Source organism: Rhinoraja longicauda, chromosome 23 (assembly GCF_053455715.1).
Source record: "Rhinoraja longicauda isolate Sanriku21f chromosome 23, sRhiLon1.1, whole genome shotgun sequence".
Taxonomy (NCBI): Eukaryota; Metazoa; Chordata; class Chondrichthyes; order Rajiformes; family Arhynchobatidae; genus Rhinoraja; species Rhinoraja longicauda.
Genome location: NC_135975.1, coordinates 23,219,291 through 23,246,845, shown reverse-complemented (window position 1 = coordinate 23,246,845; position 27,555 = coordinate 23,219,291). Strand labels below are relative to the sequence as shown.

Below are 27,555 nucleotides of genomic sequence, written 5' to 3'. Positions count from 1 at the left end.
TGGGAAGAAACTGTCCCTGAATCTGGAGATGAGCATTTTCACACTTCTATACTTATATTCACACTTATATCCATGTTGCATTGTTACAACATTTAGCAATTTCAATAAATCGTAGGACCACAGGAAGCAGAATTTCCTACCTTTTACCAATTAAGTTTGTAAACAGTTATTAATTAGGTTTGAAAGATGCCAATTCATTATAAGACACAGAAATTGAATTTGTATTCAGAACTTCATGAAAAATCAAATATACCAAATTCCTGTGTTGCATAAAAGGACACCATTTTATATTACAACAGGGAAGGAATCCCGAGGCTTTGTAGGGCACTGGTCAAATCATATTTGAAGTATTGTGAGCAGTTTTGGGCACCGTATCTGAGGAAGGATGTGCTGGCTTTGGGAGGGTCCAGAGGAGGTTTACGAGAATATTCCCAGGAATGACTGGGTTAATGTATGATGAGCGTTTGCCGGCACTGAGACTGTACTCACTGGAATTTAGGATGAGGGGGGGACTTCATTGAAACTTACCGAATTTTGCAAGGCCTGGATAGAGTGGATGTGGAGAAGATATTTCCACTAGTGAGAGAGTTTCAAACCACAAGGTATAGCCTCAGAATAAAAGGATGTACCTTTAGAAAGGAGGAATTTCTTTGGTCAGAGGGTGGTGAATCTGTGTTATTCATTGCCACAATGAATGGCTGTGGATTCCAAGTCATTGGGTATTTTCAAGACAGGTATTGCCGGATTCTTGATTGGTAAGTGTCAAGAGTTATGGGGAGAGGGCAGGAGAATGGGGTTGAGAGGAAAATATAGATTAGCCATGATTGAATGGCGGAGTAGTTTTGGTGGGCCGAATGGCTTAATCCTGCTCCTATGACTTATGAACATATTTTATTTATATTGACTTCCACCTTAAATATATATCTTACACAGCCATTAGCTTACTGTACAAATATGATGGATTCTTTTCAACTAGCCGTGTAGACGTTCTAGCACAAATCTAATCACTCAGTACTATTACCAATTCAATTTTCTTCTCATGGTTTTACTGAGTGAATATTATTCAGAGATTTCCTATGCTTGTTCAATAAAACTCGTGGAAATTGCTGTAAATTATGTCCAGATGAAGGACTTCTAAGCCAAAATGTCTATTGTCTCTCTTTGCAGTTGCCTCCTGACCTTTTGAGTGTTTCCGGCATTTTCTGTTTTATTTCAGATTTCTAGTATAAGCAGCTTTTTTTTGTTTTGCCTTTACTATGGAATTCTATACTCAGGATTGGATGGTTTCAAAGTGTTAAATATATTTAGTGATATAATATGCTAGTACAATTTTAAAAAGAGTGAAAACATTCTCAACTGATAAGCTATTAACTGACTGTAATAGTTGTTCGGGGAAGACAGGAATCTTGATGAACAAGTTAGATTTTCTGCATTTGTTTTTGTCACAAAAGATTGCTGGCAAAATGCCATTTTTTTCATCATCAAAAACAGATATAGAAAATAGGTACAGGAGTAGGCCATTCAGCCCTTCGAGCCAGCACCACCATTCAATATGATAATGGCTGATTATCTGGAATAAGTATCCCGTTCCTGCTTTCTCCCCATATTCCTTGATTCCGTTAGCCCGTAGAGCTATATCCAACTCTTTCTTGAATACATCCAGTGAATGAGCCTTGAAAAACATTTATTTAGAGATAGATAACTGACGAGCAGTGGAGGATCATTGGTTCCTGAAGAATCACACACACACACACATACAAAGTCAAACACCTTTGCTTGAAGGAGTTAAACTGGTTAAAAAAGGATACTGGTAATAGCCTCGATATGAATCTACTGGTAATAAATGGGAGGTATGATAGGGTTGGGTTGACGTGAAGTTGTGCAACCAAACTTGGCTATGTCATGCCAGTGAAATTACAATTGATGTCGAGGTGTCTTGTATTCCCTGAAGACAGGGTGATCATTTACACTTACTACACAGAGGTAAGACCTTCTGGTTGCACAGCTAAGTGACTCCCTTGGCACACCTTGTGAGTAAGAATGCTTTCCCCGATTCCCCAGGTCACCAGCCTTTCTTAGCCCAGATTTCCAGCATTTAGGGTTATCGATCCATTTCCATTGCACCCACCTTGCTGTCTATCCAACTCTCCACTTACCCCTCTTGTGTGCCAGTCACTCACCCCTATTGTTGGAAACCCTCCTGACAATAGTCATCCTTAGGTATGATGTCCATTTGGCTCTCTATTGGGCAAGATGGGAAGCAACTCAATGCAACCAAAGCCCTGCTGTTATTGTTGGGTCATGTGTCCCTGGCCTTGCCAAGTTTTCCAGCTATTTAGGCCTCTCCGACATTTTCTTACCAAGTAAATCTTCAGATAGTTTCAGAGAGTAAGTATACTAGAAATAAATTACATACGGTATGCATGGTTTCATTATCTCTCAATTGAGAACTGAATCTGCATTGCAGTACTCTGGAATACAATGGTATTTCATGCTGTACGAAGGATAAAAGCCAATAATTAAGCCTACTATCTGCGACTCACAATTCTGAAAGTGTACTTTAGATTTAGTCATCCTGGTTTCTGTTACCCAGCTGCAAGTCATACATTGGCAGAACAATAGCACCCTGCCCCCCGATAATATATTTTCTCTTTCTTCGCTCGCATGTCTTGGAAAAACAGAGAACCATTTCCTTGACATCCCATTCTTCCAATTCTCATAGATACATCCAACTCAGCTCCAGCATATTTGACAGCCCAGCAACTGCCATATCTTTGACGACTGTATCAGATTTAGTTTTGTTTTGAGATACAGCGTGGAACCAGATCCTTTGGCACACTTTTTGCACCTACCCTCAATTGCCTGTACGCTCGTTGTATCCTACACACTAGGGACAATTTACGGAAGCCAATTAACCTACAAACCTTCGTTGGCATGTGGGGGGAAACCAGAGCACCCGGAGAAAACCCACGCAGTCACAAAGAACGTACAAACTCTGCACAGACAGCATCCATGGTCAGGATCAAACTCAGGTCCTTGGCACTGTAAGGCAGCAACTCTACCACTGGGCCACTGTGCTGCCCTGATATTCTGATTATTGGGAGCCGATTTGGAGAGAACAGGCTTGACTCCTTTCCCTGACATATCCCATTCTTCAGCTCAAGGTGCATTATTCTACAGAATGCGAGAAACTAAAAATGCATCTTGAGCTAACAGAATGGCCGATTCAATTAAAATAAACAACAGACAGAACAGCTTTCGTGCTCATTAGGGAATGCAAATGGTGCCAAGGTTTGTTTCCACACATTGGAACCATGCAGCCTTTACTTTTGAAAAGCCCATAGGACATATGCATCTCCTCACAAGATCCATGCAAAAGGAACTGGTGCAGTTACTCCTGGAATCCATGCCAAAACATATTATCCTTCACCTTTTTTCATGCTTGCCTAATGCATGAAACCTTTTAGACCAGCTCCTAGTTATCAGTTGAATGAGAAGTCTTAGTGAGTCCAGCTAGTGATATTAATGATATTATGTGATTTTTGATCAGCCCATTTAGGCCATTTTTAGCTACCTTTAACACCAGTTACTCTCTTGCGGGGTGGTTTACCGATGCTCTATATCAGTGCTATTAAATTATACTGTTATTTTCAACAGGGTGAGGCCAAACTGTCATACTGAGAATTTATGGGGAAGCAGTAGTGTTTTGCCTGCAGCATGTGAATGCTATTAATAACTAGCAGTGCTATGAATGAGGCCAGGACAGGCAATTCGCAAGCAAAATCCAAGAATGATTCTCTCATTAATCATCTGTATCCTGAATTGCCTGAATATGCCGACTGAGCAAGTGCTTAGAAAGGATGCCTTGGACACAATTGTCTATATAGAAGGTAGACACAAAATACTGGAGTAACTCAGCGGGTCAGGCAGCACCTCGGGAGAGAAGGAATGGATGACGTTTCAGGTCGAGACCCTTCTTCAGACTGATGTCAGGGGAGGGGGCGGGACAAAGATAGGATGTAGTAGGAGACTGGAAGACTAGTGGGAGAACTGGGAAGGGGGAGGGGAAAGAGAGGGACAGAGGAACTATCTGAAGTTAGAGAAGTCAATGTTTATACCGCTGGGGTGTAAACTGGCCAAGCGAAATATGAGATGCTGTTCCTCCAATTTGCGCTGGGCCTCACTATGACAATGGAGGCCCAGGACAGAAAGGTCAGATTGGGAATGGGAGGGGGAGGTGAAGTGCTGAGTCACCGGGAGATCAAGTTGGTTAAGGTGGACTGAGCGAAGGTGTTGAGCGAAATGATCGCCGAGCCTGTGCTTGGTCTCGCCAATGTAGAGAAGTTGACATCTGGAACAGCGGATACAATAGATGAGGCTTGAGGAGGTGCAGGTGAACCTCTGCCTCACCTGGAAAGATTGTTTGGGTCCTTGGATGGAGTCGAGGGGGGAGGAAAAGGGACAGGTGTTGCACCTCCTGCGGTTGCAGGGGAAAGTACCTGGGGAGGGGGTGGTTTGGGTGGGAAGGAACCAGGAAGTTAGGGGGGAAACGGTCTCTGCGGAAAGCAGAAAGGGGTGGAGATGGGAAGATGTGGCCAGTAGTGGGATCCAATTGGAGGTGGCGGAAACGTTGGAGGATAATTTGTTGTATACGACGGCTGATGGGGTGGAACGTGAGGACAAGGGGGAACTCTATCCTTGTTACGAATGAGGTGAGGGGGAGCAAGTGCGGAGCTGCGGGATATAGAGGAGACCCTGGAGAGAGCCTCATCTATAATGGAAGAGGGGAACCCCCATTTCCTAAAGAATAAGGATATCTGTGATGCCCTAGTATGAAACACCTCATCCTGGGCGCAGATGCGGCGTAGACAGAGGAATTGGGAGTAGGGATAGAGTTTTTACAGGAAACAGGGTGGGAAGAAGTGTAGTCAAGATAGCTATGGGAGTCAGTAGGTTTGTAGTAGATGTATAGAGATGACATAGAGTATAGAGAGTGGGATAGCAACTAAAGAAGATGGAGCTGACATGACCAAGATTGTTGACATTAAAAAATACAATTGTTGGATTAACAAATCAGAAAATGTTGTTCTAATTTGCTCCTGTAGGTGAAATCAGAGTTGCTCCCACTGCCTACAGTGGCAGAATTCAAGTTTAATAACAATTCAGTATCCACTCAACTAATCTTGAAATCATTCTTCAAATTAAGGACCATCAGAAAAACATTTGAAGCAGATTTCTGCTGGAAAACATAAAAGCTTCTTCAAATCTCAGTATTTTTCAAATTTTATTTGTATTTGACACTTTACAGAAAGAATGTTAAACTGGATTTTCTCTAACAGTGGTGATTTTCTTTTACCCAGGTATACGAGGCAATTTTGGTTAACCTTTTTTTATACAAAAGGTATTTTTGGTTTCTCCAATGTGAGATAATTGCAGGGTTTACAGTATAACCAAAGCTGTATATTAGAAACTAAGTTCATCAACAGCTGGTCATAAATAAGCAGCATGTCTTTGATGAAGAAAAGTAATGAGGGAAGGACTTGATGTGCTTCTCATAGACCAAACTATTATCATCCATCCGAATCTGAGGTGGCACCGATTACAATGAACAAGGAGTGGGGTGAGGGTGGAGGGTTGGTTTGATGCTCCCGTGAAGGGGGAAACTTGAACAGTATGCAAATCATTTATTACTTTTCTTACTTTCATTGGAAAATACAAGCTTAATACAGGCTTAATTCTTCAAAATTGAAGAAACCAGAAGCACCAAAATAAACAAAACATGAATTATTGCCTTCACATCTTATTCATGTGGTAGCTCTTGTTATCTCTGACACACGGTAACAGCAAATCATAACCTGTTCAAAACAATACGCATTTTAAGTACGATCTGGCCAACCTCAACATTCTTGTCATTGAAGAATTCCTGCAGATTTCGGGATAAAACTAAGGATTTGTGTGAACCAAATTTGTGAAGATGTGTGATACCATAATCATATTTGATCAGAGGTATTTTTTCTAGTCAGTTATTAAATCTGCGATTAATTTTTGACATTAATTTCAAGCAACATTATCTTGAAAAAGTAGATGTATTCCATATTTTAAGAGCTGATAGATAGGCTGTATTCAAGCAGAAATGTGTTTGAGCTGGTGTATTTTTTTCATGTTGCATGTTATTAAGAACTATCTGCACGAGCTGTCTGGTGAGAGTTCCATTTAGCCACATTTTAATCTACCCTACTTACAAAGAAGCCTGGGCTAGGAGGATGAGCCACCAGCTTGTTGCCAGGCTGCTGGCACATTCAACCTTACAACTGGGCACCAGGAGGTGTGGAGTTTACTGCTCAGAAGACTAGATTATAAATACATTTGCCCCTTTCTCTGCTTACTCACTGATAAATAGCGGAGGTTAGAAAGCCCATATGATTAATGATTAACACGGAGCCAACAAATAAATTTCTTGGACTGATTACAACTCCTTTGTTGGTGACAAAGGCAAGCTTGGGCTTGCTATGGTCCCAATGGAGAAATCTCAATCTCGATTTACTGTCTGTAACTGCTCCCAGCAGCACATAAAACCTATATTTTTCAGATGGGAATTAATTTGTACAATTACCATTGAAAAGTCATTGTTAACTGGATCGTCTTCTGACTGTTTACTGCATGTTAAACAATTTTGCATCTGCTTGATGTCTGGGAGACACCTCTTCACAAATAAGAGCCCACCGTGCTGACTTTCTTGGTGCCAATCACAAGCAGAAGAGGATCCATCCTGTTGCTAAGGATCTATCTGCTTATTAGGCTCTTACCACAGATTTCCGGATACTTGCTCGTGGTTTTGGGATGGGTTTGCCAGCTTTGCTTTCAAGGCTATCTTGCATTGTTGGTGGGCCTTGGGCACCTTTCCTGGCTTGCAGGGCCAACTGATAAGCCACTTCAAAGGCTTGTCCCAGTGTTAAAATGATTTCATAGGCTAAATTCTGGTGAAAGAAAACATGTTGGATTTCTATGAGCAATCCGAAAAAAGTTAGGAATAATAACAATAATGGAATTGTATGCACCATCCACATTAATAATTCAGTAGTGCCAGTTGCAAGCTCTGTGGTATTCCAATTCATTTTATCAAATTGAGAATGATGAATGTCTTGTTCTATCACTTTTTTTTTTTGGTTTTGCTTATTTAAAGTAGCAATATTAGATTAAAATTGCCATGTTTCATAATTATAGCCAAATATTGCATTGAGCACATGTTCCAGCAGCTTAAACCTGAAATTATATTTCTTGTTGATGTTGTTTTGGAGTCAACTAATGGGGTCTTGATTTGACATCAGAAGGCATTAATATCTAAAAGAAACTAGACCAAGTGGATCCGTTGAGCCCAAACCTCTCCTGCATTGGTGCAGCATCCTCTCCTCCCCCCCTCTCCTCCCCCTCCCCCCCCCCCAATCCATCCCCCTCAACCCCCCTTATCCTTCCTCCCCCACCCCTCCCTCCCTAGGAGATAGATTTAAACTTTAAACACTAATATAACATTAATTTCAATGAAACATCTTCCATTAGCACCAAAGGGATGGCGGTGAGTAAGGTGGGCCTAAAATTGTTGCGCTATTGTGTACTGTTTTGGCTGTAGTTCAGGAACAAACAAACAAACGAGAGTTTTAATATACAGATAATCCAGAAATGATTTTGACAGATTATTCAAATGACCTAATTGCATATTGTTTTAGGCTACATAACATAATTATGATTCAAAGATTGCATGTTCTCACCAGTTTGTGAGATTGAGGTTTCTAATATCTTAATGTGCTTACTCCCAACAAATCCAACTGCAACACTGTGCATCTCCATGGAAACAATATTTTCCACTGCAGCTTTATTTTTGATTCTATCAGGTGGCTTCTGCAGCAGTGACATTCATTTTACATTCATTTATGCTCAAACTTCCTCCAGTACCCACATTTGTTCCAATTGTTACCATTTTTTAAAAAAGGGTGAAAACTGTTTACTGCCCCATTGAAAGTGGATTGAACCTTGGTTGAAAAACATGTGCATTTAGGGTTCACAAAATAATCTTCAATATAATGCAATTCTTACCTTTTTATAAAATGGCAAGACAAGAATAAATGTGGGTACTAGTAGGATGAACAAAAATGCATGTAAAATCTGAATCCATAATAGAAAGCAATTCTTGCTTTAAGTTCAGAGCAAGCACTGCATCAGCTTCAGGTTCTCTTAATTTTTTTAAATAATTTATTTGTAAAAGGGACAATGTACATTAATTGACATTTAAACAAATGTAAATGTACTCGAGTTAGTCGAGAGGCTAGTTTTCATCGACAGTCCCTTAGCCTGATGTTATTACAATCAATTTCTCTGAACTAAGATTGCAATGTAACCTCACATCTATTGAGAATCTCAAAATGGCTAATTTTTTTAATTAAATCACCGAATATTTGGGATTTATATATACAATTGATCAATATTTGATAAAGTACTAACATTCTAACGACAGGTTAAGTCATATATTATCAAAGGTAAAAATTGTTCTGGGGAATTTAGTGGCTAACAGAGAGCAAACACTTTATTTTCCATCGATAACTGCTGTGCATGTGTACAGTAACAGCCTCACTCAACAGAGTTTCAAGATTCATGTCTAGAATGCGTTCTTTACATAATGTGACTGCCAACTGTGCCACACAATCAGCTTCAATGCCAGGAAAGTGAACACTTTGCCTCTGAAATGTAACATTGTGAGGAATATGAAAAATATCATGGGAAAATGTTTGAGATAGAATATGATCAAATACCAAGAAGATTATCAAGTGTATTCCCAAAGCAAACTATGTGTTGTTTGGAATTATCTATACTCCACAATATCAATGAAACGAATGCATCCAAATCAAAAAAATCTATTTTTTTGCCAGTTATGAATAATTGGCAACAGTTCATTCATTGCAGGAAAATCATAAATAATGTAAAAATGTTCATTCTTTAAATCATTTTATGGAGGTACATCACATGATTTCATGTAAATATAGAATATGGATAATTCCCGAAATACAGCCAAAACGGTACAATATAGCACAACAATTATAGGCCCACCTTACTCACCATTGGCATGCGGTTCAAATGATTGTTATATTTTAAAAGTTATTCACTTTTTAAACTTTAAAAATCACTTTTTAAACTTTAATAAATCCCTTTTCCATTTACCCTGCCCGTCAGCCACGCCTGTGCAGTAATACCTCCGTCTTCGACGTCACAATGGGAACCCAACGGGTCCGCGCCTGCGCAGTTGGGGCCCGATGATCTAATAATTACATCAGATGGCCGCTGGATCCACGCTTGCGCAGTTGGGGGAGGGATGCCGCTCGGAGGGGGTGGGACCCGCCTGAGTGACGGGAGTGGTGGCCAATGAGGGGGTTGAGGGGGTATGGAGTGGGTGAGTGTCGTCAGTTGGGGGAGGGTTGCCGGGCCCGCAGGAGAGGTTTGGGCCCAACGGGTCTAGTAATCTATATACTTCTATGAGCCACATTAAAGCAAAAGCTTTCTCATTTTCCTGCAAATCTAAGGCAATTCATGTGGTCAATATCAAGGTTTTACATGCGTGGACTACGAATGTACACTGTTTCTAATCTTGAACAACTCTCAAATCTTTGCAATGGTTCAAAGAATTCAAATTATGTTGAAATCCACTGAAACAATAACTACAGCTTGTGGTTCCATCAAAAGTGAGAGCAGCCCAACTCATGAAATTGGCTGTTTACTAATGAAGTGTGGCCCATGTGAGGCAAAAGTAAAAAGCATGTATCAGAACCCCCATAAACATCAAAACAAAATGATGAAAGATAGTGAGAGACTGACCACATCAAAAGCGCTGAATACATGACAATAGTGGTGAGTTGACTTTAAGTCTTTAGTGATGTAGGCAAAGGTGGAAAGATCTTCAGGGTCCTGAGCAGCACAAGAAATATTCCTAATTTCATGCTCTGTGATGATATTCTGCAGAGAGTACAAAAAGGCATTGAAGTTGAGACATCTGCAGAACTGAACACAAAAATACTTCATTATACAAAGCTAACAAGTTGAAACATACAGATGGCTTTCTGGTCTTTTTATATTTGGTTGAAGAAAGCAGTGCATTTATTCAATTCTACTAATCTAACTTTTGTCAGAAGTTACTCATTCACTGCCTGTTTACTTTGTATTATTGTGCTTCACTGTTAATGAATATTATATTTTAAGCATTTGGCAATTATATGTATGGCTTAACATTTTCTGATTACTGATCTATTTTCTGAGCTGCGGCTTGCTACGGGTCTCTACTGTTTGCACCATCGCAAGATCGAAATATCGTAAGTCGAAGCATCGTAAGGCGAGGAGCATCATTTGTACATGGCTTTCAGTGCACAAATGATAATTAACTAGTTCTTCAAATTTCAATATAGTAAAAATGTAATGAGAAAGACGAAGAACAGCAGGACAGGAGCAGCAAGCATTGAACAATCATATAAGGATTAATTGTCTGACCTCACATAATGATGGAGATACTCAGCAATACATTTCCATTTGGTAACTTTTCCCCCCAAAATTATTCCTGCCGAATCCTGCATGGTATCGTATTACAAGGCTCCCTTCAAACTCTTTGTTAGCAATCATCAATACTAAAATTGTAACATGAAAACAGATACAATCATTAATTGATGAGCTGGAGGAAAAGCTTCTGATAATATCAGATTTCGGCAGCAACAAATGTGACTCAGGCAAATTGAACCAGCTGCTTTATCGAAACAAATGGCAAATAAGATGGAGTGTGCTGATCTCAGATCATACCTTGTGGTTGCACAGGAAATGAGGAAAAAGATTAATCCAAAATCTTTTAAATGAAAGTCAACAGCCAACATGACAGAACAGCATTTGACATGCCAGTGATCACCACCATTAGGTCGAGGCTGTAGATATAAATTATATTTAGCTCTTTTCCTTTGCATCCTCCAAAATACCCCTGGTCTCAATGATAGTCAAGTTCAGGGCAGCATGCACAACTGACCTGACCTCCCAGTTTCTTCTCTGCTGCAGTACGCACGTGTGGAAGTCTTACATGTGCAAGTATGTTCACTACTGTTCGGCATCACTTCTCTACACCCCCAGCAGCTAACCAGCAGTGAAATCTGGTCTCCATGAAACCAAATATTTCAATCCGACACCAAATATTTCAAGCTGAAATGTGACGGCACATTATAACGAAGACCGCTGGCAGACTTCAGTTATAAATAGAGAGAGATGATAACCTATAGCTGAAACTCAGCTGCCACACGTCAATTCTCTGGTATCTGCCACGGTCCTGGGACAACATTTAGTTTTCTGGGGCTTTGAGCGTTAAATGACTTGCAGCCATTTTCAAACAATATTTCAATGTGAGACTAACTTGGTTGCAGATCAGAAGCCTTTCCTCCGGCTCATCATTTAGTGATTCGGAGTGAATTCAAAGAGTATGTAGTAATACAATACTTTGCAGAAATCTGCACAGTTTTATCAGTTTCATCGATGCATGAACTTCTCGTGTGCTCCACATCTTTCCATGCATGAATTTTTTTTTTTAGATAACAAATACTCTGGACCTTTTAAAATAGGCTCTTTTTTGTAGAAACAAGGAACTGCCAATGCTGGTTTACAAAAAAAAGACACAAAGTTCTGGAGTAACTCATCATCGCTGGAGAATGTGAATAGATGACGTTTCAGGTCGGGATTCCTCTTCAGACTTTCTTTGTTCCCAATACAATCAGGCAAATTTACTCTGCCCCTTTTCTCCGATTTCAGTCAAACATCAGGCCCTGCTGCAATGGCCATCCGGTAAAGAACAGTGAGCCAGGTGTAATGCCTAGGTCTGAGGTGACTGATCACCAGACCCCACCTGATGGCCATGTGACCATTTGGTGCTATAAAAGGTCCTTGAACCATTTTTTAAAAACGGCAATGGAAGACATTTTAAAGCAGCATACGCCTGTCGATTAATCTCTTGTCAATGAAAATGCTTCATAACAGTTATTTGCAATGGTACTTAGTATGATACCTGCAATGTATCATACTTAAAAATGCTCTGTGCATTAACTTTGGTGAGCAGATGAAAAACACAAGATTTATGTAATATATAAGGTTATGTAACTATAAAAATAAGAATAAACTGCGATATCAATGTAAGATTACACGGATCAGTGCAAAATATATACACTACTAAGTGATCTAATTTTGAAATGGGCTAGTGGAATTACTTAAACTACCATGAAATGGCAACGACGACTTTTATATAAAAGCAGAAGAAACTGGTGTGGAAATATCCGGTAGACATGGATGTTGCTTGATGCAAGGAAGGAATCTGGTGAAGGGTGAATGATATAGAAACATAGAAACATAGAAAATAGGTGCAGGAGTAGGCCATTCGGCCCTTCGAGCCTGCACCGCCATTCAATATGATCATGGCTGATCATCCAGCTCAGTAGCCTGTACCTGCCTTCTCTCCATACCCCCTGATCCCTTTAGCAAAAAGGGCCACATCTAACTCCCTCTTAAATATAGCCAATGAACTGGCCTCAACTACCTTCTGTGGCAGAGAATTCCACAGACTCACCACTCTCTGTGTGAAGAAATGTTTTCTCATCTCGGTCCTAAAAGACTTCCCCCTTATCCTTAAGCTGTGACCCCTGGTTCTGGACTCCCCCAACATCGGGAACAATCTTCCCGCATCTAGCCTCTCCAACCCCTTAAGAATTTTATATGTTTCTATAAGATCCCCCCTCAATCTTCTAAATTCCAGCGAGTACAAGCCCAGTCTATCCAGTCTTTCCTCATATGCAAGTCCCGCCATCCCAGGGATTAATCTGGTGAACCTTCTCTGTACTCCCTCTAAGGCAAGAACGTCTTTCCTCAGGTTAGGAGACCAAAACTGCACACGATACTCCAGGTGCGGTCTCACCAAGGCCCTGTACAACTGCAGCAGAACCTCCCTGCTCCTAAACTCAAATCCTCTTGCTATGAATGCCAACATACCATTCGCTTTCTTCACTGCCTGCTGCACCTGCATGCTTGCTTTCAATGACTGGTGCACCATGACACCCAGGTCACGTTGCATCTCCCCTTCTCCCAATCGGTCACCATTCAGGTAATACTCTGCTTTCCTGTTCTTGCCGCCAAAGTGGATAACCTCACATTTATCCACATTATATTGCATCTGCCATGCATTTGCCCACTCGCCTAATCTATCCAAGTCACTCTGCAGCCTCCTAGCATCCTCCTCGCAGCTAACATTGCCACCCAGCTTCGTGTCATCCGCAAACTTAGAGATGTTGCATTCAATTCCCTCGTCCAAATCATTAATATAGAAGGAAAGGTTAGATTGATAATCCCTAGTGAGGCTTAATTTATCTTCTTTATGTATATTTAAAGATCCTGTCCACAGAAGATTAACTGAGTTAAGGGCCTGTCCCACTTAGGTGATTTTTTTGGCGACCGCCGGCGACTGTCAAAGTCGTAGCAGATCGCCAAAATTTTCTTTTACCCGACGACAATGACCACGACAATGCCGAGTCAGGTCGAGATTACAGCGTCTTCGGAAACATAGCGAAAATTCCCACGCTGTCAATGCTTCTCCGGTATCCTAATTTTCGCTGAAATTACTGACAAGTCGGTAAGTACTTGAGAGTTTTGATATAACAAAAACTTGCCTGGGTTACTTGAAACCCAAGCTTCACTGTAACAAGGAATAAAATGGATTGACTTCCAGTTTACTGATAGCTGTTTTAAAAAAAAATATTTTAAAAGTGGTTAAGTGGATTTTTGTGAAAAGTGTGTGGGCATTCTTTGAAAATGTAAGGAAGATGCATATCTGGTTTCTGGGTTGCATACCTGGGTTTGGAGCCCACTTTAAATATAATGGCTGATGGCCATAAACATCGCGAAAATTCCCACGCTTACCTGACCGTCAAACTGTCGCCTCCAATCTACCTGTCAAATGTCCTGACGGTAAATAAATTGGTTAAACACAAGCATTTTATGGTATTTTGAAATGACTTTACTTATTTTAATATTATGTGCTTCTAAATGCATCTAAGCGAACCTAGCAAACCTGGGGACAGCAGGCAACAGCGCCCGCAATAAGCAACGATACCTGGCGACAAGCCAGCTGTCGCCGAGAAATTTCAAACCGGATGATTTCTTAGCGACGCGCCGTGATCCACTACGATTTTTGGAAGACTCCTCACGATCATGCCCGCGACACCCCGGCGAACTGTCAGCAACAGCCTAGTCGCCGGCAGTCGCCTTAAAATCGCCTAAGTGGGACAGGCCTTTTAGGCAATATCCATAAAATAGCTGGTGGTAACTGGTGTCTGAAATTAAGTATAGGCAGAGTGAATGCTTTTTGGTTTCACATTTTATGTCTTGGATGTTGCACTTCACTTTTCTCACAGTTGTATATTCGCTTGTAGAAATGCTTTTTGTCACAATACCTTTTTGCTCATATATCAACATCTTTTTCACACTTTGAAGTACAACTATATTGACCTTCTCTCCCTTTCTTGAAACTAGGAGCCAAGTTAGCAAACACAGTTCCATTGTGTAGACCTGTGCACAGCCAGCTTCTTCCAACTTTGAACCATAGCTAAAATCAAACCTTTCCTCCAATTCGACGACACAGAAAAAATCATTCACGCTTTCATTTCCTCCCGCCTAGACTACTGCAACTCCCTATACACTGGGATCAGCCAATCTTCCCTGTCCCGCCTGCAACTGGTCCAAAACGCCGCAGCGAGACTCCTGACGGGTACCCGTAAAAGGGACCACATCACCCCGATTCTGGCCTCTCTCCACTGGCTCCCTGTACGGTACAGAATCAACTTCAAGCTCCTCCTATTCACGTATAAAGCCCTAAATGGACATTCCCCCCCCCTACATCAAAAATCTTCTAACCCCCCTCTCTAACTCCAGGTCCCTCAGGTCGACTGACTTGGGGCTACTCACTATCCCGCGGTCTAGGCTTAAGTTCAGGGGTGACCGCGCTTTTGCGGTTGCAGCTCCTAGACTGTGGAACAGCATCCCTCTCCCCATCAGAACTGCCCCCTCCATCGACTCCTTTAAGTCCAGGCTCAAAACCTATTTCTACTCCCTAGCGTTTGAGGCTCATTGAGGAGGCGCTGTGAACTGTTTGCGTGCTATTGTATGTTTCATTTTTTTCCTTAGTACCTAATCAGATGTACAGCACTTTGGTCAACGTGGGTTGTTTTTAAATGTGCTATACAAATAAAATTGACTTGACTTGACTACCAATCTGATTTTCAGCTTCGCCCAAACTTGTAAACTTTGGAAGTTCAGAGCTGGAAGACTTCCATTCGACCAATCTCAATTAGACATGAACTTGACCTTAAATATGCCCAGAATCTCTCCAACTTCCATTGTTCCCCACATAGCAACGTTTTATTTAAAAGCAATATCAGTTTCACCAAATTATTTGTAACTGAAACAGTGGCCAGCTGCTTTTCTCACTTACCTTATTTGTCGCATCAATGAATTTTACCCCTTTGTACGAAATTGAAAGTATGATTGTTGGAATCTTTTTAATTTGTTCTGAAGCCTGGAAAGCAGGATAGTAACTTATTTTTCCAAAAGTCAAAACTTTAAGACCATGAAATATTGTCAATAAATTGCATAACAAGTTCATTATTTACTACTTGCTGGATACAGATTTCTATTTTTGAAATATCAGTACCAGTTCTTAAACCAACAAAGTGAAGGATGCAATTGTGAACTACAATGTTTTTCAAGGAAGATAAAGCCTTACATCTATATACTAAAACTCTCGTTTGTTTGTTTGTTCGTTCCTGAACTATAGCCAAACGGTACACAATAGTGCGACAATTTTAGCCCACTTTACTCACCGTCGTCCCTTTGGTGCTAATGGAAGAAGTTTCGTTGAAATTGGTGTTATATTTTAAAAGTTATTCACATTTTAAAGTTTAAATCTATCTCCTAGGGAGGGAGGGAGGGGGGAGGGAGGAGGGGGAGGGAGGAGGGGGAGGGAGGAGGGGGAGGGAGGGAGGGGGGAGGAGGGGGGAATAAGGGGGGTTGAGGGGGATGGAGTAGGGGGTGAGGAGGGAGGAGGGGTGGAGGGGGGATAAGGGTGGTGGAGGGGGGTTGAAGGTGATGGAGTGGGGAGGAGGGGAAGGGAAGGGGAGGGGGAGACGAAGGGGGGTGAAATTTGGAAAGTTGTCACCTCATTTTCTAACAGGATTGTCATTTTCCCTGGCCTGTTTTATCTTGCATCCAATTTGCCCAAACAGCATAAATTCCAGTGAAACCGGCAACATTTGTCTACATTGAGATTTTCAAACTCATTCATCTGAGAAAGTATGGCTCTTATTTACTCAAAGAACAACAGAGGACAACACTCAAACTAGGTCCCTACTGAAATGTGTCTCGCTTGTTACATCGCTCGTGTGGCCCACGTATGTCAGGTTATGGCGACTTTCAGATTTCGAGGCTCAGCATTATTTAAGATTGCATTTGTTGATTTCTGCAACATCTTACAGCGTGCTGCATTAAGTCACCCAAATTCTATCTTCAAGGAAAGGAAACCATCTTCTTTTCCACCTGCCCATCGGAGCAGGGAGTGTGACGCTGGTATTTGTTGGTAAGTGCAAGACGCTGGTATTTGTTGGTAAGTGCAAGCATCCAGCAACTGCACTTATGCAACTGCACTTATGCCCAACTAATTTGTTAAGTGAACATTGCAACTGAATTCTTACTCTTTCTGTAACTTCCTCACACATCATTACCAATATTTTTATCCTAGTAGGGTGATCCATTTTTTAATAACACTCATGGCATATTTTAATCAAATCAAATTTTAATCATGTAACAAAGTGTGGAGCTTTGGTAGTTTGAATAAAGGCGTAGATCATTTTCTAAATGGGGAGAAAATTCAGAAATTGGAGGTGTAAAGGGACTGGGAAGTGCTGGTGTAGGATTCCCAAAAGGTGAATTAGCAAGTTGAATCGGTAGCAAGGAAGACAAATGCAATGCTTGCATTTAATTTGAGAGGACTAGAATATGAAAACAGGGATGTAATGCTGAGGCTTTATAAGGCACTGGTCAGACCGCATTTGGCGTATTGTGTGCAACCTTGGGCCCCATATCTGAGGAAATATGTGCAGATGCTGGAGCGGGTCCAGAGGAGGTTTACGAATAATGAATCCCAGGAATGATTGGGTTAACATATGATGAGCGTTTGACAGCACTGGGCCTGTATTTACTTGTGAATTAGAGTGTAAAATATGCCACTTCCTTCTTGGCTATTGTCATCTGAAAGATAGACGACAAACTGCACAGTGAAGCAAGAGCTTCTTTTCAGTCTGACCAGGTACCAATAACCTTGTGTTCTACTGGTCTGTGCACTCAGGCACCAGTGCCACCAAAAAATGAAATGAATTTTTCTCATGATTATTGACATGCAAGAGATGTAAACACGTCAAAAAGGCAAGTAGTTATTCATATTCAAGATGTCCTCTTTCTTCAGAAAACATGTCAGCCAAGACCTACTGGATCTCTTGACAGCCAACCATTTTAACTCACCTTCCTATTCCCATACCAATCTTTCTGTCCTGGGCCTTCTCTATTGCCGGAGTGAGGCTACCCACAGCACCTTATATTCCAATTGGGTAGCCTGCAACCCAACAGTATGAACAATGAATTCTTCAACTTCAAATTATAACCCACCCACCCTGGTGCGCACCCATTTCTCCCACCACCTCCCAACAAACCCACCCTCCCCACAGTCACCTTAGTTATTTCCCAATCCCTACCCTCCTTCATACATGCCTCCCATCCAGGTTCCCTATTTTCCTTTTATCACCCTTCTTTCCACTCTACCTCGTCTTCCACTCAAACCCTCCCTCCAGCTTTACATTTCACTTCTTCTCTTCCTCCTTATCTGAAACACTTGGTCTCCTTTTCATTGTCAGGCTCTGTCACTTATCCCATCCTTTGCCAAACAACCCCACCCCCCCTTGACCTGTATCCCACCTATCACTTGCCAGATTTTGTCCCATAACCACCTCTCTTTTCTAGTTTTCTCCTGACCACTCCTATCAATCTGAAGAATGGTCCTGCCCTGCAAGACTTCCGTCCATTCCCACACAGATGTTGCCAGATCCACTGAGTGCCTCTAGCACTTTGTGTTTACCTAAGATTCCAGCATCTGCAGTTTCTTGTGTCGCCTGCCTATTTTTCCCTTCCCTTCTCCCATTAAACATAGTCTTTGAGTGAACACTCTTTGTGATGACTGAACGATTCAACATAGTATGTGTGCCCAGATGGAATGCCCATCTGGTTATGTTTCTAGTCTCGGCTTCATTGAACAGAAAGCACAAAGCAGTAAGTTTTGGTTGAGGAATTTGTTATATAGATTATAAGCATCTTGATCTGTAACCACAAATTATTATGTGGTTAATTGCTGGTGCACAAGTTGTTTGTTGAAGCTATTTCCAATTTTTCTATACCTGGTAAGTTTCCTATCAATTCTAATAGTTTTCGAAGGGATTGCCGATTAGAAGTGTTTTTTTGTCGTTAAGTGTTGCTGGTACGCATAGCAAATGCAAATTAAGCTACATTTGTCAACAATTTTTTTCCATCAATATACCCCTCACTTTTGTTTCTATTCTGTGCCCAATAAACTTTGAATTTAGTAAAGTAATAACTGAAACAAAATTAAAATGATAATTTTAAAATCTAGTTTATAACTGTTTTGAGGTGTCAGTTCATTGTACCATGACATGTCATCACAAGAAAGCACTGTTGCTGAGCAACTGCCCATGATTATCTCAGTTCCACAACACAATTTTGCACTGGCACGTTATCATATTGAACATTGCACAGTAGGCAACATACCCTCATCTTAGAACATGCATCTTGTGTTGATTCTGTTCCTCGCAATTCCTTCACCAACATGGAACCTAAGTACTAAAATCAAGCAAGTTATTTTTTCCTGTGCAATAATGCTCTTAAAATATGCAATAAACACATACAATAGTCCAAAATTTGTTCTGCAATCAAAATTATCTATAGGTATCCGGCAAGTTTACGTAAAAGAAAAAAGTCGGCATCTGAAGTCAGTTTCATACAATAGATTTATGAATGAATTTTAAAAATAGGTGCAGGAGGAGGCCATTCGGCCCTTCGAGCCAGCACCGCAATTAAATTGGAATGAAGCAAATAGACATAAATCTTGCAAGGATTTAGGAAAGTGGTATTTACATTCATTGGTATTTGCATAAATAAGTAGATATGGTTTAAAGCAAACATGAAAGGTGCGCATTGTAAAATATGAGCTAATAACAGATAAATAAAGAAATTGACATTATTGATTAGAGTGGCGTGCAGACCTGTTGTGTTTGTAGTATTCTATCATTGACAACAATTGCTACCTTGTGAAGTTTGATCTTTAAGATGAAACCCATCAAAACATGAGAAGCCAATGCATGTAAATTACTGCAGCATGCTAGCCTGCTTTATTTCCCATCTAATGAGTACTTACATATGCCTCATAGTCACAAGACTGAAAGATCAGCTTCTCAGGATGATGCTGCCAGTATTGCACCGGCGTTGATGATGTGGCTTCATTTGGAGGCCGAAGAGTAATGGAAGGCTCACTCCATTCTGCCTGCTAAATAGGAACGTAAAATTAGGCAAGGTGAAAACTGAACCCCGTGGCAGCTTAAGCAAGAATGCTTATAAAACAATTGATGTCATTTACAAGAAGCTATCAGTGACATTTGTGTCCACTGAAGTCCTTTGTGTGCAGACCTTTCAAGCCCAGCTGAGAATATGGTACATCCAATTTGAGATAAAGCATATGGAAAACTTGTACTGAAAATAATGAATAATCATGGCATACAGCAAAGCCTGAGACCCCTGATTTACTTGCCTTCATATACATCCCACATTCAATGTAACATTTCAATGTGATATAGTTGAACTAGAAAAAAAAATTCTACCACAGTAACGGCATTAAATTCAAGCAGAGCAGCACAATATAAGAAACTCAAACCCTGAGTTGCAAGATATCCTATACAGCAGTGAGTTGTTATCAAATTCTGGCAACCAATATCGTTGAGGATTGGAATGGGAATACTGTTTCACTAAGGCAACCTACAATGAAATTAAAAATCAAATACATTGTTCTACTCAGAAATAAATCAAATGTAGGAAATTGAAAATGTTTAAAATATTAAATATACTGGACAAGAATACATAAATATGTACGAATAGGGCATCTAAACTAGAAGACAAGCTACGCCTGCAAAGCTTACTTGGATTAAAAAGTACAGCTTAAGGAAAAAAGTATAAGTAGATTGCATGATTGTCATTAACCCCGCGTGCTGCAGGATATAGGTGTTATTATAAAAGTATCACTAGGTGCTGGGAGATTGTAAAGAATGAAAATTCAGGATTTTTCTTTTAAAAGGTGGCAAAGTATTTATCTCAATTGACTTTAGGTCCTTTACCAAACATGTCCGGCAGATAAAATGCAAACTGCATGTGGCAGGGCAGTATCTATGATCGAAAACATGAACTAATTGTGGGATTTTTTGGTCAAATATCTTGAGAAATATTTCACTCAGCTGGTGAAAATCCATTTGTTTTACTTAGATCTTCAGAACATTTTCCATAACATTCATTGAGATATTATGAATCAAGTGCATGGGTTCTAGAATTGTGGATGTGTCGAAATACAGGCACTCTCATGGGATGTGCATATCAAGGAGGTAATCTGCAACAGAGTACCACAAGGATCTCTTATGAAGGCACATAACAGATTATATATATATATATATATATTAAATTTGAAGATACCAAAATGAGATAGGCTAGATGATTCAGGGAACGGTTTTAAAATAGATTAGGATTAGTTATGCTAATAGAGAATCAAATGACTAATTACATTTAATATTAATAAATCATTACATGCTGTGCAAAACAAAAAGTGATAAAGATATACCATGAAGGTTAAAGGATTAACAAAAGATAATCAAGGACATGAAAGTTGCAGTATTTTTGTCATTCTCAATGTCTAAGTAATAAAGAGCAGCAAAGAAAAGCAAACAGAAGAGAGTATGAAACCCCAGAAAATTATGTTGAGAGTTTCTGATCAGACCACTAGGTATGATAATTGTCAAATTAATTTAGACAATTAATTGTGATCTCGAACACTGGAAGGTGAATTTTAATGCATTAAGTACACATTTCTTATTCTTGACTTTTATTTTTCTTTGTTGCCTTACTCAGAGTGCGGCAGTTATTTTTATGCAGAGTTGCAACACTCCTCTCTTATTTGAGATAATGATTAGGGTGGTCCCAACTGGACAAGTGACAAGTAGTTTGGCATTGTTTAGTGGGTTTAATGTTCTGATCGGTCTTCACCATCTGTATCCAGATTGTTGACCTGCCCATATGTTATTCACAGGGATTTTTAAATATTAGCTCTGAATCTCTATAACAAGCTTCAAATCATTATAAATGTAACAGGGACCAGCTCCATAAAAAATCCCCACTAGCTTTCTTTCTCATGTAAGCAAAGAGAGTGGAAAATCCATCAGACTCAAGTCTAACTTGTCAGAGTTTTTTTAAACTGCCAAATAAGATTTTATCCAAAGACCTCAGATTCAAATGTTTGAATTACGCTTACACATGTGATAACTGCACTGGGAAGAATTATCAGTAGGATAGGAATGGGGAGAGACAAGAGATGGAAGCTCGGCAGTGATTTTGGCCTCACTTGCAAAACAAATAGTTCTACGAGGTTTATGAACCTATTGCCAAACTATCTTCCAGATTTAGAGAGGAATCTGGAAGGGAAAATCAATCATTTGAGGTCAGGTACGTAAACAATGTCCTAATTGTTTCCAGTGGACAAGCCCACAAGTAGTTTACTTCTGTTTTGTGGTCTTAATATACTATTAATATCTGCACTCAAGATATTTTCGCACTTTAATTTGCGAGATATGTCCTACAGTCAGCCAAACAGATCCTCATGTCTCATGTGTGCTTTGGCTCGGATATTAATTAAACAATATCACGAATGCTTTAAACACTGGCAGTCCAAAACTGATTTGACAACACCTAATAATATATAAATGTCTTAAAATTCATAAAGAGAATTATAACAAAATGCACCGCAGATGTTGAAAATCTAGAATTTTTAAAAAAAAATCTGGAAATGATCAGCATCCGTGAAAAACAAAACAAGAATTAAACTTTCAGGTCCATGATGTTTCGACATGAACCATTCACTCTATTCTTTTTCCACAGAAAGTGCCTGATGCACTGAGCATTTCCTGCATATTCTATTTTTATTTCAAAATGATAACAAAATATGCTGCTTGGTGTACAGAGGAGACACACTTGTCATTTCACTTAAGTCAGGATCCTGAATAGGAACAACCACTCATAATTATGTAAATACCAAAGATCTTTCGAACTATGAATCTGAAAATCTCTACAACTCACGGAAATAAGAAAGGAAACTCAGTGAGAACCCAAATGAAGGTTTAATTATTGATGATGAATTATCAATATTATTTCAGCAAGCTATAACAGAGACAGAACTGATAGATTATCAGATAGTGCTGAAGTATAGTATGGCAAGCAAGCTTACAAAAATAAAATTATGAGGAAAGTAAGCCAAACTAGTGCAAAGGGAACCCAAGATTAACAGCCTATTGCATGTTATTCAATGCAATTTACCTGAGCCATTTGTCTTTCCAGTTTTGACCTAGGCATATCCTCAAAGTAGCTGTCATTGATTCGCCTTCTTGCGTCCCCTTGCATCATTAAATGGGAAGAGGGGATATCAAGAGAGCCACCAGTGTAAGTGCTTTGGCTAAGGGGTGGGGAAAGTTGAGGAGGAGTGTTGTTCCCAGGGTCCTGTTCCAGAAGCAAATAGCAATGCATTAATTAATGTTATGATTTATGTACTGAATCTCTCCTAGCCCTAATGGTTTAGTTCCTCTGCCTTGTTCATCAATGTGAAATCTAAGCACTTCAAATTGATTAAACATTCTGAACACATTTATAATGTATCTAAATAATGTATCTCAAATGAATGGATCTCTCAGTTTTAATCTTGGCATAAAACCAATAATCTAACAAGAGTTATTTGGTAGAGATTAATATTAAACAACTTCTTTAGAAAATTTATTTCAGCATTAATGTAAAAATGGTATAAAAATGTAATTCTCGAGAACAAAAAGTATATAAAACGTACTTGTGCAAATTGGCCTCTCATTCCCTCAAGTTAAATGTTTTTGAAACTACACTTTACAGTTACTCCACATGATGATTTCTCCTTCAAATCAACCTGAATGGTTAGCATCCTCTGCCAACTTCCTTCTTTGATATGACATCTAACATGCAACTAACAGACTTGCAGCAGTGGCCCAGATAACTCTCCTCTCCCATTTGCTTCTCCACAAATGCTGGAGATTTGTGCTTCTCCACAACAGTTGAGGTCAGAAACCTAAGTTGCAAGAGATTGTGGGGAAAAGTGCAGGAGATCAAAACTTCCTTCCACTCTGACCTGTAATGGTGCACCAATCGTGCTGCAATTACCAACACTTATAAGGAATCCTTTGCAAAATTTATAAATGTACACCTTTTGCAGATTCTGTGCTTGAAAGATTCAGGGAAGTCAAATGTTAATAATTGTATGGGGTGCATCCCAGCTCCAGTAACCCAGTTCAATCTTAACTTCTGGTGCAGTCTGCATGGAGTTTGTACATTCTTCCTATGACCTCTGGGTTCCCACATCCCAAGTCGGGCAGATTGGTAGGTTAATAGGCCACTTTAAAATGCTCAAGTATTTGCGAGTGGTAGATTCTGGTGGGAAGTCAAGGCAATGGGGAGAGAATGGGTGCTTGATCAGTATGCCAAAGGATTTGTTTCCATGCTTGTGACTTAATGATTCAATAAATTGGGATGGATCAAATATTTGCAAATTTTATTTCAGTTCAATGAGAAGAATTGAGTGATGCTCTGTAGCCACATTATGATTTGTATATCAAAGATATTAGCTGCAGTTTAATCAGACCCCATGAACTTTTGATGAATGGTCACTAGAATTTTACACTAATATTGTGTTTGATTGCATTACTGGATGTGTTTATTATTGGAGGAAATTTGTAATGTCTTGCAAATTTATACTTGCAAAGTTCTAATTTTTATTTACCTCTCTCTGCCACTTTCCACAAAATAATAGCCAAAGGAAAGGGAATGCCACGAGGACAGAAGCTGCTACATGAATTAAAATGGCACAATGAATTCCAAAGGCTTTAAAGAGCCCTTAGATAATCCAAATAAACAAGTCCCAAGTGCCATATTTTGCTGGTCTTTTTGAAGAGGTGGAAGTGGTAGTAATTTAAGAGAATTTGGTAAGAGAATACTGCTCTCCAATGGTTGAGTGCAGAGCTAGATGGATTGTGGGTATTCATTGATAAATGTGAGTAAAGATGTCAAAAGATGGAAGCACCAAACATCCCAGAGGCATTTGAATAGGAAGGTCTATATTTTAAGGTAAAAGAAAAACCAAGATTGCAACTTAAGAAAATGAACAGAACGAGTGCAGGACTGGAACTAGAGTCAATTTCTTAACGTGTTCTAGTTTACATCCACTAGTATGAAACTTATAAAGATCTAAATGAAGGAAGATTGCTTCCAAAGAGGATTTCTCCAGCTAGATTGATTGAGTGGCAGTATGGGTGAGAGGCCAGCCAAAGGAGGCATTCTTCATGGCAAACTGGATTTGGGTCTTGAAACCCAGTTAGGCACTAAAGGTGTATGAACAATAGTGAAAGCGGACTAAATCAATTTCAAATGCATGTACTCTAGCAGAGGTCAACCATGATTGTCTCATTCCTGCTCTTACTGAGCTTGGGAAAGTTACGGCTCTTCCCAGATTTGAAGTCAAGCATGCATTTAGAAAGCCTGGTGACAGACTCAAAGTTACAAGGTTGGCTTGGAGCAGGAGGTCTGGACCAAGCTGTCCTCATTTTGGCCGATAGCGACAGAGAAAGGCAGGCAATGGGAAACAATTACAATTTTTTCTATGTTAGCCCTTCCTTCAAAAAAAGGCTTAATCCTTTGCAATCTTTCCAGCTGGTTATCAAGTCAGAAACAGCAAACAGCAGAAATATTCACAGCAATATATTTCTGAAATTAGCTTTGCTACTTCAGTCATAGCTTGGTCTGAAGAAGGGTCTCGACCCGAAACATCACCCATCCCTTCTCTCCAGAGATGCTGCCTGTCCTGCTAAGTTAGTCCAGCATATTGTGTCTACCCTGCTCAGTTCAACCAATGGGTGCAAAGCAGCCATGGCCACATTCTTCTCCTCTACAAGTCTGGCAAAGTCAATTATTGGAAGTCAGAATTATTCAATATATTAACCTAATATTTATTAAAACCTATTTACTTATAACTGGGTGGTTGTATTAAGTGTGGTGCAAAAACAAAAGTTCATGACAAAAGGTATGAAACTGGTATGATCTGAATGAAAACTCCAGTTAAAATGTATTTATTAACTGTTTCCTAGGGCCAAATATCCAGAAACAATTCAAATGGCACTTTGTTCATAATACTTTTATTTATGCATCTTTAATTATCTGTTTCCCTTTGCACCCTGAGGCCATCTGAAATGAATTCAGTGACAGACATTATGTAATAAAAAACATTAACAAACCAAGAATTACAATATTAGGTACATATTTTTACAGGGAAGGGGTGAAAAAAGAGCAGGGCATTTAAATGATGCAAGAACAATTCTATAGTCTTTCCAGTTAGCTCATTTGTATTTGCCACATTCGCTTTTGCATTTTACAAACTGCAGATAGTTCAGATATGCAATAACTATAACAGAAAAAGTTCCTTTAAAAAGGAAGTGCACTTGGCATTCATATATATTCTTCTCTTGCTCACTTTCTGTTGGCGGATGGTCATTGTGAAGGGGAGAAAGGAATAAGTAAAATACATATATACAGCAACAAGATTGCTTCAAATCAAAATCAGTCATCTCGGGGATTTGAAAATATTTGTCAAAACGGTTTTCATATAATTTCCTATAATATGCATAAGAAATTATGCATGTGTGTGCCTGCGCTGCCCTAGCAGCTGCGGCGTACCTGCAGTCTGTCTGTCTGTGTTTTTATGTTGTTTTTTTGTCTTGATTGTACTATAAATGTGATGTAGTTTTTTGGGGCTGTGTACTATGGGGGGTGGGGGGGTGGCGGGAATTGTAAATGTAAAGTTGTCTCTTCCGAACGGAGACGCGACCTTTTGTTCTGGGTCGTGTCTCCGTTCCCGCTGCGGCCTACCACTGGCCATGCACCTGGAGCTGGCGGCCTCTAGCTGGGACTCGCCTGTGGAGGCTCCGGCCGCGTGGACATCGGAAGCTCGCAGCCCCCTGGGTGGGGGCCGACATCGGGAGCTCCGGCAGCGGCAGCGTCTTCGCCCGCACCGGATTGCGGGGGGGCCCGCCGCGAACCTTTCATCGTCCGGCGCGGCCTGGAACGTGGCAACTACAACAGCCTGACCACGGGAGAAGACGGCAGGGGAAGAGAAAAGACAATCTGGCCTTCCATCACAGTGAGGAGGTGACTGGAGGAGACTCAATGTGATGGATGTTTCTTTTTGTTTGATTGTGTGTGTTATTGCATATTTTTATTGCTCTTGTTGTTGGACTGTGGGTAATCTTTCGTTTCACTGCACATTTATGTGTATGTGACAAATAAACTTGACTTGACTTGATGCATATTAATTTCAAGACGACTTAAGTGTGACAGAAGTTGAACAACCTTTTTCATTTCGAGCAAGCCAGGTATGTTGAGAGACATCTACCCTTCAGTGGAGTTTTGAGTTAAATCTTTCTTGGGAAAAGCAGGGTGTAGAAGTAATGACATCCTGCAGTAGGGAAGGTATCAGAAATCAGGAAGTATTCGGGCACTTTATTGTGCGGAGAAGGCCTCATTTCCACGTTGTCCAGCTTACTTCAGAGAGAAGATAAGACACAAAAAGCTGGAGTAACTCAGCGGGACAGGCAGCATCTCTGGAGAGAAGGAATGGGTGACGTTTCAGGTCGAGACCCTTCTTCAGAAGAAGGGTCGCGACCCGAAACATCACCCATTCCTTCTCTCCAGAGATGTTGCCTGTCCCGCTGAGTTACTCCAGCTTTTTGTATCTATCTTCGGTTTAAACCAGCATTTGTAGTTCCTTCTTACACCTTACTTCAGAGTGAGGTGACTTACCATCCAAGATGCAATACAGTGCCCTCCATAATGTTTGGGACACAGACCCATCATTTATTTATTTGCCTCTGAACTCCACAATTTGAAATTTGTAATAGAAAAAAATCACATGTGGTTAAAGTGCACATTGTCAGATTTTATTAAACGGTATTTTGATACATTTTGGTTTCACCATGTAGAAATTCCAGCAGTGTTTATACATAGTCCCTCCATTTCAGG

General features: G+C 40.2%; 1 protein-coding gene across 10 annotated transcripts in view; it reads right to left on the bottom strand.

The window, feature by feature from the left end:
- anks1b (ankyrin repeat and sterile alpha motif domain containing 1B) overlaps positions 1-27,555 on the bottom strand; it is a 647,894-nt gene that overhangs the window by 6,630 nt on the left and 613,709 nt on the right. For 7 of the 10 annotated variants that reach the window (XR_013548787.1, XM_078419858.1, XM_078419856.1 and 4 more), the window contains 6 exons: positions 22,789-22,968; positions 19,580-19,708; positions 18,934-19,005; positions 15,539-15,622; positions 9,862-9,999; positions 6,807-6,977 (listed from right to left, as the gene is read on the bottom strand). Coding sequence is in view for 9 of the 10 variants with exons in the window: in XM_078419858.1 (XP_078275984.1) it covers positions 6,807-6,977; positions 9,862-9,999; positions 15,539-15,622; positions 18,934-19,005; positions 19,580-19,708; positions 22,789-22,968 (774 nt within the window). In the remaining variant the exon portion in view is untranslated. The remainder of the gene's footprint in view (positions 1-6,806; positions 6,978-9,861; positions 10,000-15,538; positions 15,623-18,933; positions 19,006-19,579; positions 19,709-22,788; positions 22,969-27,555) is intronic. The other 3 variants (XM_078419860.1, XM_078419864.1, XM_078419861.1) reach the window with 2 other exon arrangements.